General features: G+C 36.2%; 2 protein-coding genes and 2 long non-coding RNA genes across 9 annotated transcripts; 2 read left to right on the top strand and 2 right to left on the bottom strand.

Moving 5' to 3' along the window:
• Window positions 1–55: 55 nt before the first annotated feature.
• On the bottom strand, window positions 56–4,331 carry LOC139821845 (uncharacterized). The gene is made up of 3 exons (XR_011734364.1): window positions 3,319–4,331; window positions 3,014–3,228; window positions 56–1,263 (listed from the first exon to the last, which is right to left on the bottom strand). It is a non-coding gene; the product is annotated as an uncharacterized lncRNA (long non-coding RNA).
• Window positions 4,332–6,524: 2,193 nt separating this feature from the next.
• On the top strand, window positions 6,525–10,882 carry LOC139821843 (uncharacterized). The gene is made up of 2 exons (XM_071793203.1): window positions 6,525–10,010; window positions 10,224–10,882. Exons 1-2 carry the CDS (start codon window positions 9,983–9,985, stop codon window positions 10,880–10,882), a joined length of 687 nt encoding a protein of 228 aa, XP_071649304.1. The 5' UTR covers window positions 6,525–9,982.
• An 805-nt stretch (window positions 10,883–11,687) lies between these two features.
• Window positions 11,688–13,784, bottom strand: LOC139821842 (putative nuclease HARBI1). Its single transcript, XM_071793202.1, has 4 exons — window positions 13,581–13,784; window positions 13,358–13,500; window positions 12,454–12,634; window positions 11,688–12,361 (listed from the first exon to the last, which is right to left on the bottom strand). Exons 1-4 carry the CDS (start codon window positions 13,782–13,784, stop codon window positions 11,699–11,701), a joined length of 1,191 nt encoding a protein of 396 aa, XP_071649303.1. The 3' UTR covers window positions 11,688–11,698.
• Window positions 13,785–13,853: 69 nt separating this feature from the next.
• LOC139821844 (uncharacterized) lies at window positions 13,854–20,548 on the top strand. 6 transcript variants are annotated; one of them, XR_011734359.1, is made up of 6 exons: window positions 13,854–16,654; window positions 17,077–17,301; window positions 17,399–17,718; window positions 17,965–18,819; window positions 18,914–19,324; window positions 19,399–20,547. It is a non-coding gene; the product is annotated as an uncharacterized lncRNA (long non-coding RNA). The 6 variants fall into 6 exon arrangements; XR_011734360.1 differs by having other exon boundaries at window positions 13,863–16,654; window positions 18,914–19,074; window positions 19,176–20,547; XR_011734363.1 differs by having other exon boundaries at window positions 13,865–16,654; window positions 17,077–17,250; window positions 18,914–20,548.
• The last annotated feature ends 969 nt before the right edge of the window (window positions 20,549–21,517 follow it).

The following is a 21,517-nucleotide window of genomic DNA, read 5'->3' as shown; positions in this document are numbered from 1 at the left end:
CTAATCTTACATGTTAAACATTTTTTCCGTGTCGTGTTTCATGTATCACTTAAGACATAAAGTTCTGAAATTCATGTAACAAATAGTTCAATACTATATCTTTTATCTTTGCTTATTCCGAAATATCAACTGTATCACAGAACATAAGGAAGCGGAGCTTGTTACAATTGGAGCTCCTCCTGTGGTCAGTACGTCGGTGTGTGACATTACATTAGTTTCAATCTACAATAAATGTAGTAAGCCTCAAGCCGTAAGAAATTGACAAATTACAGGCATATGTGAGAAAAATAACTGTAATTTGTCAATTTCTTACGACTTGAGGTTAGCTACACTTATTATAAATCGAAACTTATAAAGCCACTCCAGTCAGTCTTGGTAGTCAGTCATCATTGTACTACAACTTCTTGATAAGATTGTCCATTGAGTTAATCAAGCGATCAGTTTGTTCTTTGTGAGCAGCCAATAATCTCTCTTGCCTGAGATCTTGCTGTGTTGACTTGTGCTCTATTGCCTTCTTCATCTCGTCGACAGCGTTTTCGAATTTCGTTTTTTTTCCTTTATTTCGCGTGGGCGTTGCCTCAGTACGACGTTTTCTCTCTTTTATGTCATTGGTAGATGCTTCGTTTTCATCACCATCATCTTTAAATATGTCATCATCATCGACTGCGTTAAGAATGTTCAACGACGCTGATCCTCTTGTCGCAGAGGCTAATGCAACTGGCTCGACATTTGGCTACTGCCCAAATATTTCATGAAATATATCAAAGTAGTCAAATCGTAAAGCTGGTGCCCCAGTTTGCTTAGATTTCATATTGTCGATTTTGGCGTGGTATCGTTTTTTTAAATTCTTAAATTTGTTCTCGCACTGCTTATGCGTATATAAATAGCCGTTCATGTGCAAATTAGATGAAATCTTTTTCCATATCTCGGTATGCCCTTTAGTATTTATCTGGAAGCTTGTGGCGTGATCTTTGTACTCAGCCATTAGAGCTGTAATGGCATTGGGAGCCCAATTCGCTTTATCGTTGGTAGCGTCTTCTTTGTTAGCATCCTTTGAAGGCCCCGAGTCACAATCGTCTCGTCTCGATGTTGCAACTGCTTCAATGTGGTGATGCCCCTGCTATTGCACGGTAGATTGCACCTGGCTGCTTTGAACTTGAGTGTTTGATGGAGAAAGAAATGTTGAATTTTGATCTTTCAAAGGCTCCTTACATGGTTTGTTTATCAATCCCTCAAATAGCTTTACGTACATGAAAGTTTGGTCTGAAATTGAATAGAAAAGAAAATAGAAATTCCCGGGAAAAAATATTCATATCTGACGGTATATGAACATATATAAATGAGATATGAACATATATGAACATATATAAATGAGATATGAACAGATATAAGTTTTATATGCCCATATCTAAAGCATATATAATCATATATGGTTATATATCGCTATATATGATCAGATCGTACATTATACATGACACAAGATCTGATCATATAAGTTCATATATGGTCAGACATATTATTATGTGTAGCCAGATATGACACTATACATAATCGTATCTGGCCTTACATGGTCGTATATAAAGAATGTTCGGCCATGTATTATCAGATATAATTATGTATGGCCATACATAACTGTATCGGCACTGTATATGATCATATATGACAAGACGCGATGCTGTATATGATTGTATATGTTCATATACGGCCGGAAATGATATGAAACATGATCAGATCTGTCTATATATGACCAGATTGGGATATAATGATATAAAATGTCCGGGAAAAATATTCATATCTGACAGTATATGAACATATATAAATGAGATATGAACAGATATAAGTTTTACATGCCCATGTATAGAGCATATATAATCATATATGGTTATCTATCGCCATATATGATCAGATCTTGTGTCATGTATAATGCACGATCTGATCATATATGGCGATAGATAACCATATATGATTATATATGCTCTATACATGGGCATGTAAAACTTATATCTGTTCATATCTCATTTATATATGTTCATATACTGTCAGATATGAATATTTTTCCCGGACTTTTATATCCGCGAACAAAATGTCCAGGAAAAATATTCATATTTGACAGTATATGAACATGTATAAATGAGATATGAACAGATATAAGTTTTTACATACCCATATATAGAGCATATATAATCATGTATGAACCTATATAGTCATATAATATTATATATGATCAGATCAGATATTGCATCTCAAAGTATTCAATAGATGGCATTCGATGGGATCTGTTTCTCGTATTTAAAATTTGACAAACAGTGTTATAAGAACGGTATCAAAAGACACGACACTGTCTCGCACTATAGAGCGGCACAATTTTTGTATTAGTTGTATCGTAGAGTCTACTTTTATAATAAAGTTGCACACTCTTAAAAAATAACTTTTGAAAATATATAACAATTTTCTGAAACTTACTTAAATATATATGTTCATACCTAATAAATATATAGTTCGTACCTGATCATACCTGATCAGATATTAACATATACAATAATACCAGATCATATATCCTCAGATCTGGCCAATTTCCATATCTGACCATATATGGCCATTCATATATGATCATATATGATCAGATATGAATATTTTTTCCCGGGTTGTCAGGTGCTTGTTAGAATAATGAAGTAGAGAGCCTCTAATCATTAGAGGCTCTCTATAATAAAGTGTAGTGCGGAAAAATTTCAAAGAGATATATAAGAGATATATAATTTCAAAGAGATTTATAAGAGATTCACCATATAAATCCACTGATACTGTTTTCAGTCACAGTTGCAAACAATTTGCTATTACAATTATTAAGATACGGTTAATTAATAATTGAATTTTATATAATATCGATAGTCTAAAGCTAATTCGCCTATATAGTCATCTATGCTCATACAGACTTGAAATGTCTTTTTTCTATTACAATCCATCGATATGAAAGTAATTCTGTTAATCTCTATCAGTTTCTACGTCAACTTACTTGCCGTATTTTGAACGAGGACTAACCCGTCCTTGTTGAAAATTTTATTTCCTTTTTTATCTGTCACAAATACGATTTCTTGTCTGTTTTCAGACATTTTTCTCAATTTGCAATTTCAAACTATTAATTGCACGAAAGTATGAAAATCGTTGAAGCTCAATGTCGAAACGAAACGTATCCCTTTTTGTTCGCCGGTTCTTGTGAATAACTTTAACCTAAAAAAGGCGTGTTTCGAGAACATGCGTTATGTGCCCCTTATGTGACGGAATCTATATATGTGCGCATGTCGAGTAATTTCTACCTACCTCCTCGACGTGGGTAGAAATAGTTAACTCGAGAGTTGACTCAAGCGTGTTTCTGAACGCCACAAATGGGTCAACTAGGCATTTCTGAACGCCTCGAGTTAACTAAAGTTAACTCGAGTAAGGTTTCAGAACGCAGGCCTGGACAGTCTGCACGACAGCGCTCGGGACGACAGCGCTCGAGACGGCAGCGCATACGCCATCTAATTTCATTAGATCCGGTTCCGTTCTACTCGCCCTCAGAGAGAGATGTCCCGCATGCACGCGTGCCTTAATTGTTACGATCCGCTATTACATTCTTTATATTAGTCCATTGCATTAGTCTTGTGCATAACGTATCGTATCAGCCTATTACTGTATCTGTTCAATAAGAATACGTCAAATACATTCGTAACCAAGGTTGGTTGGATTATTACATCTTGCTTTTGCTGGCTGGATTGTCGATTACATCTTGCCTTTGCTGGCTGGATTATGCATTACATCTTGCCTTCGTTGGTTGGATTATTACATCTTGCCTTTGTTGAATATATACAGTAGCGGCGGAAAGTATTTTGACAAGCACAATTTATAGAAAATAAATGTTTATTTCTGAAACAAAGTTATAATATGTGTCCAAAGGCAACAATGCCTCTTAGTAGAAATGAAAAAAAAAAAAAAATATATAACATTTATAAACGAAAACTACGTTTTTTTTTTTACATTTTTTAAACAAATGTGGAAAGAAAGTATTTTGACAACACCATTATCTGTTGAAATTTTTAAACAAAGCCTGTAATTAATCATCAAAAATTAATTTGACTGCATCAGAAACTTTAATATTTAGTGGCAAAGCCCTTAGATTTAATCACAGCCGCACATCTTGCCGGCATAGAGTCAATAAGTTTGGTGATCACACTTAATGGTATTTCCTTCCATTCTTCTGCAAGACAGGCCATCAAATCTTGTTTTCTGGAGAATTTTCTTTTTCTAATCCGTCTATCTAACTCTTCCCATAAATGTTCTATTGGATTTAGATCGGGACTTTGACTTGGCCACTCTAGAACTTTAATCTTCTTAGATGTAAAGAACTCTTTTACATGTGCAGAGGTATGTTTTGGATCGTTATCCTGCTGAAAAATCCAGTTTCTGACAAGGTTGTGCTTAGCATAAGGGAGCATGTAATTCTGCAGTATTTCACAGTAACAAAATCGGTCCATGATGCTCTTCACTTCGACTAACGGACCGACTCCTGAATAAGAGAAGCAGCCCCAAACCATGACATGGCCACCACCGTGCTTAACAGTCGGTACCTGATACTTGGGGTCATCTCTTTTGTTTGGAGGTCGTCTAACATACCTTATGCCATCAGATGAGAACATATTGAACTTACTTTCGTCGCTCCTTACTAGTCCAGTTCTTGTGTTTTTGGGCAAATTTGAGACGCGCCTTTCTGTTCTTCGCGGATATAAATGGCTTTTTGGAAGGACGTCTGCCAAACAAATTTGCGTTGCGAAGGTATTGTTTTACAGTGGTTAAACTGATGTCAAGACTGTGATTCTCATTTAAATCTCTCTTAATGTCGACTGCTGTCAGACGTGGGTTAGCGACACTCATGCGGCGGATAATTCTAGATACCCTGTCAGTAAGTTTTGGCGGTCGACCCGATCTTTGTTGCTAACCGAGCCTGTGGACTGCTGTTTACGGTTCCAAACCAAAATTATTTGTCTGCTCAGATTAAAATGCCTCGCTACTTGAGCTTGAGATTGTCCATTTTTCAATGCTGCAATAACAGCCAATTTTATGTCGTTGGAGTATTCCTTTTGTTTTGGCATAGCTCCTGAACGTAAACAAAACATAAAATAAGCAAAAACCGTGAATAAAGTAACTTACGTGAGCCCCTGCGTGTCGCTCTTAAACGAAACCCACTGTGTCAAAATACTTTTCGACTTACAGATTAAAGATAATAGCGGCACCTCGGAAACGAAACATCGACCCGATCAAAACTGATGTTGTCGCCGCTGCAGACTGCGGAAGTGTTTACTAACAACAATTTCTACCACGCAGCGCGTACGGTGTGCGCTCTACCGGCAATAAACGCTTTGTCAAAATACTTTTCGCCGCTACTGTAAAATCCGCCATTTTAAATTTCTTTAAACTGACTTCAATTTCGTAATCAACGACCCCAAAAACTCCCGAGTAACGAGTTCCAAGTAAATCCTATGAATTTTAAAAAAATCAGTTTGCCATATTGGATCCGCCATTTTAAATTTTTAAAATCTGACTTTAATTTCGTAATCAGCGACCCCAAAAATCCCCGAGTAACGAGTTTTAAGTGAATTTGATAAATTTAAGAAAAATTCGTCCGCCATATTGGATCCGCTATTTTTATTTTTTTGAGAGACATCCAAATCTTAATGCTATCTACTCACAAGCTATGTATCCTCTTTTTTCCATTAGAAACAACAATTTAATCATATGATTTGTGTTTTTAACTCATATGAAGCGCCATATTTTGACCGCCATATTGAATTTTTAAAAGTACCACACTGTATTTGATAGAGCACACAAAAACAAAGATTTTAAGCCCTAAACCATTTTAATCGGTTCAATAGAATTTTGGAGACGGCCCTGTCCCGGTTGACATGGAACGTCCCATATACATACATATACATTAGGGTGTGTCATTTTGAAGCAACTTTTTTTTTTTTCATTTCACGAATAGCATATATACTTGCAGGAAGGTAAAATAAGATACCTGTTAAAATTTTAGCCCTTAATATTAATATTAACAGGTCGCTCATCGCGATTTTTTATTTTTTATTTAGTAAGATAGAAAACATTTTATAACTATCTAACCAACAGCAATACAGCATTGCGCCACATAGATTTTCTATAGTAAGTTTACCGCTCTACAAAAACGATCTCTTATCATTTTTTCATAAATTCAACCGTTCAAAAGATATTCAAAGTTAAAGTTTGATAAATTTTATAAAAATTGTTTTTGCTTCTTATGAATGTTGTATCATATCGACTATCAAAAATTATGAAATAATCAATACATATTTTTCCATACCATTTTTCCATACCATACCATTCGTAGGATAAAATATTTGGGAATCAGACTCGATGGTAATACTGTGCCATTGTTGCACACATTGGTGACTCTTAATATTTTGCCTCGCAATTGTTGCCGTGCACACGCCGCACGTTATATCTGATGCCTATAACATACAATATTTCAATTACTTATCTCAACAAGAGATATGCCAAAACAGGAACATAACCTATTTACCTCGTCACTCGCCATTGCAATAGGAATAGCGTCAAGACGCTGAAATCTGTACGGTTTAGAATCCTGCGCAAAGGTGATGCGCACGTGTTTGACGCTCGACGCTCGACGCTCGGACGCTTTCATGTAATAGCACCTTAACGACGGGACGTTATTGATGTATTGATTTTCTACTTCGACTGTCAGATTTACGGGGAGACTCAAAACATTCGGACGAGCTCTTCTTCAGAATCTTAAGATACGCATTCTTGTACAGAGATCTATAATAAACCTGAGTTCCTTTTTTATAAACGAGTCTCGTCTCTCTTACGCGAGTCCGGGAGTGCGCGGCGCGAACGCGAGTGCTTGAGATTAGCGGAGCGCAGCGCAACATTTTGGGGGCTCGTCCGGGATCGGACGAGCGAGGACGGACGAGCGAACGAGGAACTCGATGACGAGTACCGAGCCATCGACAGCGCCCGCGACGAGAAAGAGAGCGCGGATGGGAACCCCGAAGCCGAGAGCTCCACGGCTCGAGACAGAGACGGAGATACGACCCGGCTCGAGCGCCCCTCAGCTCTCGGCGGAAGTGGTGACACTGCAGGCGATGATGCAGGAGATCCGCCAGATGCGTGAGGAATACGCGGCGTTGCTGCGACAGTGGAAAGCGGAGCCACAGCTACGAGAACTCCCGCAGCTAAGTTCCTTTTCATTTAATGCGACCGGAAATACGAGAGCGCGGACCGCCGCGGCCGCGGAAGTGACGCGTGGAGATATCGGAGACGCGAGAGCGCGAGCCGCCGCGGAAGAAACGCGTGGAAGTTGTGCACGTACGAAATTGGGTTTCAAGTTGAAGCTCGACACGTTCGACGACTCAACGCCGGCCGCTGCGAGAATTCCTCTCCCAGTTTCTTCTCATCGCGCGCGCGAATAATTGGGACGACGCGTCAAAATCCGTTGCGTTGGCCGCGAGTCTTAGGGGAAATGCGCGGACGGTGCTAGAGTCGGAAAAACTTGGAGAATTTATGTTTCAAAGAATTAAAATCGAAATTGGAGTTGCGCTTCGGCGAGGGGGATTTGTCGCAAAACTTTTATACACAATTTACGGGTCGAAAGCAGAGAAATGGAGAGGATTTGGGTTCTCTTAGCTTGGATTTAGAAAGACTTTCGCGATTAGCTTACCCCGAGTATTCTTTTTCGGTTCGAGATAAGATCGCGTGCGCGCAATTTGTTTCTGCGTTATCTGACAGTTTTCTGAGGACTCTCCAATTAGAGGAAAACCTCCTTGAAAACAGCCGTCGAAAGGGCAAAAGCGATAAAAATCATTCAGGGAAATAGTTTCGAAAGAAAGAGAGAATATTTCGAAAAGAATTTTGAGAAGGGGTGGAGAGGAAGGACCGCGCGGAAGGAAGTAGAAGGGAAGGAAGAAGGAAAGGAGGAGGAAAAAGGGAAAGGCTGGAGAAGCCGGAAGGAAAACTCGCGCGGCAGCAAATTTGGCGCCGACCGAAGGAAATGTTGGACGTGCGGGAAAACGGGGCATTTTTGATCTGAATGCCCCGAAGAGGAAAACGCAGTTTAGTTGAGCTCGACGGGGCGGGGTCAACTTTTGCGAAAAATACCCCGAAAGTTTTTCGTTTAAAAAATGTAGTAGTTGATAAGAAAAATGAAAAAGATTTCTGTTATAATAATTTACTAAACAATAAATGTGGTTCCTTTAAGATAGACACGGGCTCCAATGTTTCTGTTGTTAATTCTAAAATGGTTGAGGATAAAATAGAAAAAATTAAAATAGAGAATTGCAATCTGAGGTATCCAACTGGAGAAAGAGTTTCTTTAGAATCTAAAGTTAAAGTTAATGTTTAATTAAGAAAATATTCTGTCGAAGTTCTTATGTTTGTGGCAAAGATTTCTGATGAATGCTTATTGGAAATATATTTTTTTTTAAAAGTAAATTTGGAAAATGTTTTCGAATCTTTCTTTGTTGATCCCGATTTAAATAAAGAGAAAGTCTTTAATTGTTCTCAGTAGAAGCTTCTTCTGGAGGAGACTCGTCTATCTTAGAAGAACTTTTTGTGAATAATTCTCTGTATCTGAATGAGTCCCAAAAGGAAATTTTTGCCCGATTTCTGAATGATTTTCAGGATGTGTTTTCTAAAGAAATTATTGCAGGGAATTGTTATATTGTTAAACATGCTATAGATGTGAAAGATTCTCCTCCCATAAAGCAGGTTTCCCGTCGTATTCCAATCTAAATGCGGGAAGAGGTGAATAAAATTATTTAGGATATGAGAAAACAAGGGGTGATTGAGGAATCACAAAGCCCCTGGATCTTACCTGTAGTTCTTGTCAAAAAGAAAGATGGCTTTATCAGATTTTGCGTGGATTACAAGAAAGTTAATGCTGTAACTAAAAAGGATTCTTTTCCTATTCCCAGAATAGACGACATTTTCGACCAGTTATCAGGTAACATTTGGTTTACACTTTAGACTTAAAGAGCGGATACTGGCAAGTGAAAATCCGTCCTGAAGACAAAGAAAAGACAGTGTTTTCTATCGGTAATGGTCTCTGGCAGTTCACCGTTATGCCTTTTGGCCTTTGTAACGCCCCTGCTACGTTTCAGCGTCTTATGGAAAAAGTCCTTAAACAATTTTTGAATAAAATTTGTTCAGTTTATCTAGATGATGTAATTATTTTTGGTAAAAGTTTTCCCGAAATGTTGAGGAATCTTGAGACGGTGCTTTTACGCCTAAGGGAAGTTAATCTGAAGTTGAATACAAATAAATGCACTCTTTTTAGTAGAAGCGTTAGATATTTGGGACATGTTATTTCGGCGGAAGGCATAACTACGGATCCTGAAAAGATAACCGCGGTTAAAGATTGGCCAGTTCCGCATACGAGAAAACAATTGCAGAGTTTCTTATGCCGTTTTCGAGTGAATGCTCGAGATTCGCCCTAGAATTGCTCCGTGATCGCTCTTGGGTCAAATCATGCTCTAAATCATGTTCGAGTGCAATGCGATCGCACGTTGACGTCATCAGACGCCATCTAGAGTTATTCCGTGGTTATTCTGTTGATAAAGACGTCCATTGTTCTGTGCATTAATAAATAGTAGAAAAATTAAAAAATCAGAAATGGCTCTAAATTCAGAAGAAATAAAATTCCGAGGAATGGTGCTTGATGAAAATGATCAAATAATCGAAACTTCCGAAGGTATCCTATGTGAAGTTACGATTGGACCAGGTAAGAACATTAACTTATCAGAATACTTTGTTTTTTTTGTGTTGTCCTTTTATTATTAATCCGTTTTTATATGTGATTATTTTGTGTTTGGGTTATAATTGAAAACGTTAAAAAAAATATCTGCTTTTTTTAATAGCTGAAGAATATAAATTGGCGTATTTAACAAGGGAGACTTTAGGCATGGAGGAAACATCGGATAACCTCGAAGGTCAGTTCATACACCCCAGCGAGAAATGACCCATCGAATCGACGTCTAATCAACGTCGAAATCATGATCGTGTGAAATCATGATTTCGACGTTGATTAGATGTCGATTCGATGGGTCATTCCTCGTCATTTCTCGCAGGGACACGCATATTATAAAAATCTGTTTGTCAAATTACAATGAAAGTGTTATTGATTACGTTTTATATTTTTTTAGATAAAGAAAATCTTGAGGATTTTAATACAGCTGGTACTTCTGGAAAGGGTGATGATCTTATTACAAACAGGGTTAGTCCTGCGATTCCTTCTTCTTCTGCAGTCATACTTCCAGGAACAAGTAAGAAAGCCACTGCTTCAAGAAAATGGACTGATGGTGAGACGAAGAAAATGCTTGCTCTATACAACGAGAACGTGGTGAAAGTTGGACCAATGAAAAAATTCAGAAACAAAAAATTGATGTGGGAATGTATTGCTACGGATATATCAAACGAGTTTAAAATTTACGTAAGCGGAATTCAATGCGAATCTTGTTTCAAAAATGTCTTAAAACGTAAGACTGGTGCTGTAAAGCATAATAAACAATCAGGTAATGATCCCGTGGAAGTTCCATACCAAGACGAGATTGATAAAATTAAAAGTATGGATGATAGTATTAAACCTGAAGTTCTTGTGAGTCCTGGTAGCATTAAAGTTTTGAAAAACAACTCTCAAAAGTGTCTAGCAGAACAATCTCGTCAGGATAACAAGAAAAAGAAAACAGAAGATCCACTTATTACTGCATTTCGTGAATCGCAGGAAAGGAGGGAAGCCAACAGGCAACGTAGGCATGAAGAAAAACTTGCATTGTTGCGAGAATTCCTGAGTAAGAAGGAGTAAACTTGAGGAGTCAACTTTTAGTTATAGCATTTTATATTATAATATATATTATAATATATTATCTCGTTATTATAACTTAGAGTTTTTCTAATATCTATTTATCTACATAATAAGGATAATGTAAACTTGTCAAATTTTTTATGAAAATTTTTGAATTGTTATACAAACTTGAAATTTCTTTTCTAGAGTTTCATCGAAATATCATTACTTAAATATCACAAGATACATTTTTTCAAATGTTCAAAATTCACAAAGCTATAAAATATCCATATACCAAAAACTGTGATATTTTTTTTTTGATATTTTGATGCTGTATAAAGGAAGCGTGGCACTAGAAAATGATCGCACTGGAAGCAATTGTACTTAAAACTTAAAGACTAATTGAAAGACTAATTATTTTTCAGTGCCATGTCGGATTTATATTGTGATATTTTGTGCTGTGATGTTTTTAATGTATCCTGTGATATTTTTTTAAGATATTTTGACTCTTGACCTTTAATTTATTTTTTTGAAGCTTTTATAACTAAAATTTGCTATTTTATGGTAAAATAATACTTGATAAAGACCATATATAAGTTTCTATAAGTTTTTGCAAATAATTTTATTGCTATGTATAATTAAACTATTATGAAGGAAGAAACAAATTAAAAGTTGTATTTGTTAAATTTGAATAAAATGAAGAAATCATCATAAATAAAAAAGTGTAAAGAGACTTTTTTAAATAAATGTTTTTAATTGGTCCATATATTCAATCGTTATATATTTTTTACAATTCACAATACATTTTCTTTTACAATGTCAATATTAATTATGTCATCATTTTGTGTTAAATTTAGTAGTAGAGATTGAGTCAATTTTTATACAAAGTCTAGCCAATTCATCACGTTTCAGCTGACCAAGTCTAGCATTGTCGTCATGATTTACAAAATTTTCTTGGGCGTTTCTTGCATTATTTTCTAACTCATTTAGAAAATCATTCCGTTCAATGCATAAATTGTGCATCACGCAACATGAAATTATAAATTTTGATGTTTTCAAAACACGCCACATATCCGTCCGTATCAACTGCCTCCACCTTTGTTTCAGGAGCCCGAAAGCATTTTCAATTTTAACTCTTGTACGACAAAATCGGTAGTTAAATTCTCGTTGTTCTTTTGTCAAATCTCTATACTCTCGATATGGCGTCATGATGTTTTCATTTATTGGATATGCGGCATCTCCCAGTATATGAAAGTCTCGTCCCATCTGCAGCACTTTAGGCCGAATAAATAATAATGAAAATGTTCTTGCATCGTGGATCTTGCCTGGTACTCCGGTGAAGACATCCAAAAACTTTTGTTTCGCATCACATATTGCTTGCAAAGTTAATGAAGTGATATCGTGACGATTGACATAAGTTGATTTAATTTTATGGATAGGTCTACGAATGTTGATGAATGTTCCATCAATGCATCCAACTACTCCTGTAAACCCTGCAATCTTTTCGAACAAGAAATTAATCAAAGAAACAGTTATTTTAATTGTAAAATAAAAAATTAAATTTAAGCAAAAATTTGTAACAAAAAAATTACCTGCTCGAATTCTTTTGCATTTTGTTGCTTGTCTTCCTCAGTACTTGGAAATTTTATTACTGATGGGCCCAATTCGTCAGTTAAAAAATTTATTACACTATCTATCATCTTGTGTGCTGTCGATATACTAATTCCAAAAATATGAGCTACGGTCCGGTAAACTGCTTTGTTACCTGCAAACCTATAGAACAAAATAATTGTTCAATTGTTAACAAATAAAACAAAAATTGAGCAGTGCCCTGGTGGATTTGTTTACACTGGAAGTACGTCAAAACACATAGTTTACGCACTCAACTTTAAATATTTATATTTAGTACAGTAGGTGTAAATGAACATTGGAGACTCCTGAAAACAAGGATAAACGAACAAAAATATATTTTCCATAAATTGACAAACAATTCCTATTAGTTGTATCAAAAACTTACGAAGCAAGTTATTTACATATTTAACTAAATATATTATATACTAAAAATATTTTAAATAGAATTTAAGTCGTTAATTTATGGAATCAATTATTCCATAATTTCTGTTACTTTATTCTTTTTTTCTGGTGCTAAAAATTTTCATTTTTAACTACTCAGACCTTAATAAAAATATTTTTAGGTGAGTGTCAACAGAGTGTGAAGTAGGCACATTATCGGAGCTTTCTAGCAAGCGATACAAGTCGACACAAGTATTGTTTTATCTTTTACTCATTGCCAAAAAAGAAAGATAAAACGATGCTTATGTCGACTTGTGTATTTTGTCGCTTGCTGGAAAGCTCCCTATATTGACGTATTCCATGTGAACTCGATATATATGTCAAGGTAAAACAATCAGCCAGGGTAGCAGAAGGCCTAGTGTTACCCAAGCATTATAAACACATTGAATTTATTTTACCAATATCTTATCTATTAATTCTTACCATAAATAACACAGAATGTGTTCTTCGGCACTTTTCGCTTCAACACCGCCAAAAGGTGCTCCTCGGGGACAATATACACTTTGTTCAAACAATTCAATTAAATAATTACATGTTTCACGAGATACTCGGAAATCACTTTTAAACTGTAAGAATAAATTAATATTATTGATATTATTCCTAAATTTGTAATTGTTATATTAAAGTAGCATAAACATATACGTACTTCTGGCTCTGAATACTTGTCAACTACATCGCGAATAAAATTTTCAACTTTGGGAACTTCACCCCATCGGCGTCTTCTGGCATTATTCCTCAATAATTGTACATCAATAATATCATCGTCATCATCAGAACTGTCTGATGACAACAAATCCTGCATAATTTCGATTACACGTAATCCACGTAATTGATCAATCGGTGCCGCCATTTGTTTTGACTGCTCTGCGTTGCCCTGCTCCCCGGAGTCAGAGCAGGTTAGAACAGAACTCGAGCGTTTTTTTCGACGGCGCGAACTCGTTAATGTAGCGTTCCGTCGATAAAGTCGAAAAACAGCTAACAGACCATTTTAAATGAAAAATCACAAATTTTGTTACGTTTATGGTTTTATACTAGAGTAAAGATAAATCTTTTATATTAAAAATTGTTAATGGATAAAAGGAGTTAATTCTATGGACATATGAGTTCGTAAAACATGTATTTTTGTAATTTTTCAGCAATTAATATGCTTTTTTATTCAAACAGAGTAGATCCAAAATCTGTTTAAGAGTTGCCCGTGATTGCCACTCGAACATATGATTTGCTCTCAGAGCAATCTGAGAGCATTCACTCGAAAACGGCATTAGGATTTTGCTCGTACTACCGGAAGTTAATTAAAGGATTTTCTTTTTTGGCAAAATCCCTTTACTCCCTCACGGGAAACCAAACTAAGTTTGTTTGGGAGGAGAAGCATCAAAGAGTTTTTGAGGAATTAAAGCGAGTTTTATCTTCTCCTCCGGCCCTTTCTTTTCCTAAAGGAGAGGGGGAATTTGTTTTAGATACCAATGCTTTAAATATCGGTATCGGCGCGATTTTGTTGCAAAGACACAAAGGGAAGGAAAGAATTATAGCCTATTACAGTCGAGTTCTTAATAAGGCGGAGAGAAATTATTGTGTAACCCGCCGAAAGCTTTTGACGGTTGTGGATTCTTTTAAATTTTTCTGTCATTATCTTTTAGGACGGAAGTTTTTAATCCGAACCGACCATGTTTCTTTGAAATGGCTTATGTCCTTCAGAGATTTGGAAGGGCAGTTAGCACGATGGTTGGAAAGACTCCAGCAATTCGAATTTGAGGTTATCCATCGTAAAGAGGAATCCCACAAGAATGCTGACGGACTATCTAGGCGTCAGTGTGAAAAGTTTGGCTGTGGTTATTGTGAGAAAGTTGAAAAGAAAAATTTCGAAGAACAGGACAAGACGGTTGCGCGTTTGATTCTTCAGAGAGAGAGAGAGAGAGAGAGAGAGCCCAGAGTGTTGCCAAGTTAGGAGCGTGTATTTTGGAAGAGTTGATAGAAGACATTAATCAGTCGTATTTTCTCCTAGATCTAGGGATATTTTATCTAGTTTAGTGGAGAAATAAAAGGAAAAAATCTTTGGGAGATTTTTTAGGATATTCTAAAAATCTCTAGGATATTTTTTAGAGATTATATCAAGACTCAAGGAGGTCGAAAAATTTCTTTACCATTCATGTTTATAGTGCCCTCTGCAGTTCTCTAGTTCTAATTAAAGTAGGATGCACGATCAGAAAACCAATCACTACGAGTTATCTAAACTCTACTAACCTAACCTTTGACCAATCACCAACGTAATCATCTCGTTATCGTCGTTTGTTGTGGATTTGCTTTGATGAGACGGGAGAAATTTTGGAGATATTTAAATAATACATTGTATCTGGTATATGAAAGATGTCCTAAAAGAAAACTTATGTACAAAAATATATTAAAAATTGGGAACTTACTCCGGAAAACAAATTATTCTTGACATTTCTGAGCAACAGCTTGAAAGGCGTCATGGCGATGAACAGATTGTTTCAATCCGAATCTGTTGATCCAATGAAACTGTTTCAAGATGTGAACAATTTGCTATATTCGAGCCTCCAAACTCTTGTTGTTCCTTCAAAGCTGCAAAAAATATCGCGATACGAATTAGCTATTTTTGATTTTAAACAATATTTAATGCCCCTCCAATGCATGAACTTTGGGTATGAGTTTAATAATCTGAGTGCTAGCATGAAGCCAGAAACTGTCATTCAGGTCAAAGAACGGTGTAGAGACTTTTTGAGCTTGCTATGTTCGGAGTTACAGAAGAGAATTCCAGAGAACATTAAAATACTCGAGAAAATATCTACTTTTTCGCCAGAATCAGCCTCTTCTCAAATCAAAGCAGATATAACTGAAATTGCCTCAGAATTAAAAAAAAGTGTGTGTACTAATATAGACTGTACAATACGAGAGCCTTCTTCGGAACCTTCTTCACACTGCACAAGTTAAAAATTGTACAAGCACTGAAAGCTTTTGGGCGGAAGTGTATGATATCAAAGACGCTGGCGGAACAAAACGATTTGAAAATATTTCCAAGCTTGTGCTTGCTCTGTTAAGTCTTCCATTTTCGAATGCTTCAGTCGAACGCGCCTTCTCTATAATGAGTATAGTAAAGGACAAGTTGCGGAACAAAATGTCAATTGCAATGGTAGAGGCAATTATGCATATCCGCCTCACTCTGAACATTAACTGCTGTGATTTTAAGCCTACTGCTACCATGTTGAAGCGTTTCAACACTGAAACTATTTACACTAATATAAATGAAAATGACGTTGCAATGTTAGATGTTTTTCCCGAAAAATGAGGCCGGAAACCAGAACTTGAGAACTTATAACTGCGATATAATTCGGGTTTAATCAAATTTAGATTTAAGAAACGTGTTCATTCTTGAAGATCTCATTTGCATGCACATTACGTAAATGAAGGAAATTTAGTAATAGGTTTTATCTAGTTTTATATAAAGACTTTATAATATCATTAAGTATATATATGTTGGTTGTGTTATATTTATACAGTTTTATATATAATAATAATTATAAATATTAAATATTTAATGAGAAATATATATATCAATTTAAAAAAATTCAAAAGAATTGCAGCGCCATTTGATGATTTCTTTTCATTGGAAGGTGGCACATCGGTCTGTCAAAATAGAGGCTATTTAGGAGATTTCTAGGGGGAAACGAAATAAGCCTAGGGGGAGGTCGCACAGATCACCTGGTAAGTCTGGCGTAAGAAACAAGCTTATTGTCCCCCGAAGTCGGGTCAAGAAGATTCTGAGGGAGGCCTTCTCTTTCGGGAGGACATTTCGGTATTAATAAAACGTTGGAGAAAATCCGGAAGCGTTTTTATTGGGCAACTTACAAACAAGATGTAGAAGATTGGTGCAGATCTTGTAAGGTTTGCATTTCCAAAAAAGGCCCCACCGGAAAAGGAAAATCCCCTTTGCAGATTTACAATGTTGAGGCACCATTTGAGAGAATCCAAATGGATATTCTTGGCCCCCTTCCAACAACTGCATCAGGAAATAAATATCTCTTTGTCGTTGTCGATTATTTCTCTAAATGGGTGGAAGCATTCCCATTGAAGAACATAAGAGCTAGAACAGTAGCGGAAATCTTTACTAATCAGTTTGTTTCCAGATATGGAGACCCCTTAGAAGTACATACGGACCCAGGAAGGAATTTCGAATCAAAACTTTTTACGGAGTTGATGGATCTTCTTGGTATTAGGAAGACGAGGACTACTGCTTTGCATCCTCAGTCGGATGGACAGGTTGAGCGTCAGCATCAAACCATTACTAACTATCTGGCAAAGTACATTTCTGAGAATCAACGAGATTGGGATCGTTGGGTTCCCATATTCTTGTTAGCTTACAGATTTTTGAAACACGAAACCACTGGTGTAACTGCTGCCGAATTATGTTTTGCTCGAGATCTTAAATTACCTTTAGATTTGTTACAGGAAAGTCCTCCAAAGCTTCGTGGGGAGGAGAAGCAGTCGTCGGGAGATTTATTGGAAATCTAAAGGGAAAACTTGAGGAAATCCATTCTGGTGTCAGGGCACGTATGAATATCAAGTCTTCTCGAGTTAAGTCCTGGTATGATCGGGGAGCCAGGCGAATTCTTTTTCAAGAGGGACAGAAAGTCTGGTTCTACAATCCTCGTAGGACGAAAGGAAAAGCCCCGAAATTGCAAAGCAATTGAGAAGGACCCTTTTGCATAATGAAGAAGCTTAGTGACGTGGTATACTGCATTCAGAAATCTCCCAGACACAAAAGAAAGGTTGTTCATTCGGATAGATTAGCTCTTTACTTTGAAAGAAAAGAATAGTTAAGGAAAGGTTAGAGTAAATCGGAGCCCCTAAAAAAAGAAAGAGAAATAAACAAGAAAATAATAATTTAATTGATGTAAGATTGTAGACGCTTGTTAATAAAAAGTTTTTATAATAAAGTGTTGAATTTATTAAATTTGAAAGGAAGTTTTGTTCGAAATTTACTGCGTGTTGTATTTTGTTTTTTTCTTCTCTAGAGGAAGTCTACGGTTTGTGAGAAATCTTGGATCTCGACCCGAGCCACCGCGGAACATCGGCCAAGACTTTTTTGGAAGAAAATTGTTAAGAAGACTGTCTCGCCCACGGTTCTTTTGAGTTGTGGTTTTTCCGTGGGACGTAGGGCAAATGCCGAGACAGGGACTTGGGGAGTTTTTAAGACGTTGGGTCCACAACAGTTCCCCCTCCCCTTGTCCGAAGATTTCGAGGAAGAGCGGCAACGTCGGGGAATGTTCCCGCAGAAGAGGATGGTTCGCCCTGGTGTCGGAGGGGAGGAGTCTAGCCAGTTCTTTCCCAGGAAGCCGAAGGATGCGAAGCCTATCTCGAGGTGTTTTACTCGAGGCAAGGGACCAGGAGAGGGCAGTTCGTTAACCCGTGGCAGCAGCCAGGGTAGAACAAGGGGCCAGCCTGGTGCCCGGAAAGTCGTGTTATCGGAGCACTGCCCTTCTGTGGATTGCCGGGACGACAATCTAGGAAGAAGGGGGGCAGTGTTGCGCCCGTGCTGGGACACCCGTTGCGCGCGGAACTTCGCTCACGAGAAGCCTGAACTTCGTTCGAATAGCTTCAAGTCGAAGCGCGGTCCTTAACGACGGGACGTTATTGATGTATTGATTTTCTACTTCGACTGTCAGATTTACGGGGAGACTCGAAACGTTCGGACGAGCTCTCCTTCAGAATCTTGAGATACGCATTCTTGTACAGAGATCTATAATAAACCTGAGTTCTTTTTCTATAAACGAGTCTTGTCTCTCTTACGCGAGTCCGGGAGTGCGCGGCGCGAACGCGAGTGCTTGAGATTAGCGGAGCGCAGCGCAACAATATTTTAAACATAAAAGGTAGGTTAAGTATGAATCTGTATTCCGATATTCACTATATCTATGTATAATGAAAATCTGTAGTTAATGTTACACGTATACTTTGGATTTTCAGTATTGACGATTAATATTGACGATTAATATTGGAAAGCATGGTTTATATCAAATTTAACTTTTTCTTATTTACGTATCTAATAAATAAATCTTTTGCTCTTCTATTAAACTACTTGGTGCTGCTCTGGACTGCATGAACATCCACTGATGGAAAGCAATACTGTAACATATATAGCATAAGAACAATAACTATTATAAAATCACGTAAATGGTTAAATAATCATGGTTAAATTTACTTAATTAATGATTAAACTGCTTTTTAGGAGATTTTGGATCGGCATATTTTTATCACGTATCTCCAACTGAGGGCTTTAGTTGGATTAAACTGTTAAAAACTTTGAGGTTAAGTTAGCATCAAGATTTAAGTATGAAGCCGTTAATAGATAATCCCATTAGAGACTCGTTCAATAAGGTTACAAAGGCAAATATATGTATTTTAAGATGATCATTGAAATAATTTTTATGATATTAACGTGGTTTTTGCAGATAATGCCACGCAATCTTTATTTTTGGATTTAACGACAAATCGCCAAATATATATATATATATATATATATATATAGCGCCACACATCCACTCTCAGAAATTAGAATTACGAGTCACATCCACTTTTCAATACTGTCGATGAAGTTGGTTCTTGTCCGTGCTACATCCATATGCTGCAGCACGCGCCGGCTATGCGACGTTGCCACGCATTTTGGGTATCATGTCTCGTGCCTCGCCGACTGCCAAGTCTCGAGTTGGCAAATCGACGATGCGCTACGTAACATTTATAAATATTTATTAAGTTATATTTACAATTTTTATATTTATAACTTTTAAATATATATATATATATATATATATATATATATATATATATATGTAGGTCCAGAAGTATGTTCCGGGACTTTTATTTTTTACATCGGTATATTCCAGGACATTTGGCAGTTTCCAGGACTGTCCTGGAAAAAATTCATGTCCTACGGCACGTTTCGGGACAATTTTTTGAATCTGATTACATATATATGCGTTATATTCCAGGACTGTACATTTCAAAAAACGTAAACAGTCCCGGAACATACCTCTAGACCTACATATATATATATATTAGTTTTACGCGATACTTTTTGTTTTAAAAATATATATACAATATATATAATAAATGTTATTTTTGCGATAGAGGAAAACAAATAAAATAATATATTTCTCATTAACTACATTTTTTATTTTATCACACCGTTTTAAAAAATATAATAATTATTTCTAAATAAAATAATTTATTGTGTGTATGCGTGTGTGCACTATATACTTTTATAATCTTTATTCTTTCGTACGTGTCTTTTGTATACATGTTTATATATGCAAAATAAATTGTTTTGTATATACATATAATATAAAAAAAGATGTGCAACAAAATTATTTTTCCCCTTCCATTATTCCAACAAAATCAAGAGTATAATTTTAATTTTAGAAAGAAAATTCGCATATTTTGAGGCAAATGTATGCCGCAAATATTGATAGTCTTAGGATATGTCTCACACAGTCAATTGCATGTAGTGGCTCATTGAAGAACGCTCAGTTTCTCACGCTGAAGACTACAGTTCGATTCCAAGTTGTCATAAATTTATTTTTTTGCAATTAATTTCATACTGACATCAACATAGAAGTTATCAAATCGTATATTTGATAACTTTATCTACATCATGCACGATTAATACAAAAACTGTTTTCTAATTAATGATTTATTGCTTTAATTTTTAATTTTTTAAATATGTCACAGAAATTCTTATAATTTATAAACGCAGCAATCCTTATTACTTATATTTAACGTTATGTACATACAAAGCCGATATTTATAATCATAATTTGTTATTTAAAGATTATCTTAAAAGTATAATCTGAAAACATTAAGATGAATTATGAGGCAATGATATGTCATGAGATAATGATATCTTTTTCTATTGTTTAATACAAAAGTGATGACATAAAGAAACTCGTAAGCAAAGCTTTTTATAAGTTTGGCTTGGGTCATTTGGCTTGAACGCATATCAGATAAGTGATTTTCTATTTCATAAGTAACAGTTTATTTTGAGAGGTTGATGTAAGTCCAATTTTAATCATGAAAATGATACAATACAGTTAAATTTTATAAATATTATTTATATTAATAGAGTCCGTTCATGAGATAATCTTTAAATAATAAACTATGAATACTGGTTTTATATATTATACTAGATATGCGTTTATAAATTATAAGAATTGCTGATGTGTGTGTGTTCGCGAAATTGCTGATAAATCCCGACGATGGGAGCGGGATGAGAAGGACGCGCGTGGAGGGTGTTAACGAATTATGCACTTTATTTTGTGTAACTCAGACCTCAGTCTGAGCCGTCTTTAATATGTCAAAATTGTTACAGTCTGACCTGAGAATCGATGAGCGGTGTATAAATGAGAAGTCCTTGTTTGGTTTGTAATCGAGATACAATTATATTAATTGCAATCCTCTTCGTTGGTGATTAGCCCGTGAGCCGGTGAGACACGTGGCGGTCGGCACTCGCGCACGTGTGAGCTTGAGCCGTCGTGTTGATGCACCAGAGTTAATGAGCGGTCTATTTCAGTTTAT

The sequence above is a fragment of the Temnothorax longispinosus genome, chromosome 11, assembly GCF_030848805.1.
Source record: "Temnothorax longispinosus isolate EJ_2023e chromosome 11, Tlon_JGU_v1, whole genome shotgun sequence".
Lineage (NCBI taxonomy): Eukaryota > Metazoa > Arthropoda > Insecta > Hymenoptera > Formicidae > Temnothorax > Temnothorax longispinosus.
The sequence above is the reverse complement of the archived record's forward strand: the minus strand, read 5'-3'. Positions and strand labels throughout refer to the sequence as shown.

What these genes read in the sequence shown, in the direction of transcription:
- LOC139821843 (XM_071793203.1), top strand. Translation starts at nt 9,983, where the DNA reads ATGGAGGAAACATCGGATAACCTCGAAG. An exon ending in AACATCGGATAACCTCGAAG is followed by an intron (nt 10,011 to 10,223) that starts GTCAGTTCATAC and finishes ATATTTTTTTAG; the next exon opens with ATAAAGAAAATCTTGAGGAT.
- LOC139821842 (XM_071793202.1), bottom strand. Translation starts at nt 13,784, where the DNA reads ATGGCGGCACCGATTGATCAATTACGTGGATTACGTGTAATCGAAATT. An exon ending in ACAAGTATTCAGAGCCAGAA is followed by an intron (nt 13,501 to 13,580) that starts GTACGTATATGT and finishes TTATTCTTACAG; the next exon opens with TTTAAAAGTGATTTCCGAGT. An exon ending in CACATTCTGTGTTATTTATG is followed by an intron (nt 12,635 to 13,357) that starts GTAAGAATTAAT and finishes TTTGTTCTATAG; the next exon opens with GTTTGCAGGTAACAAAGCAG.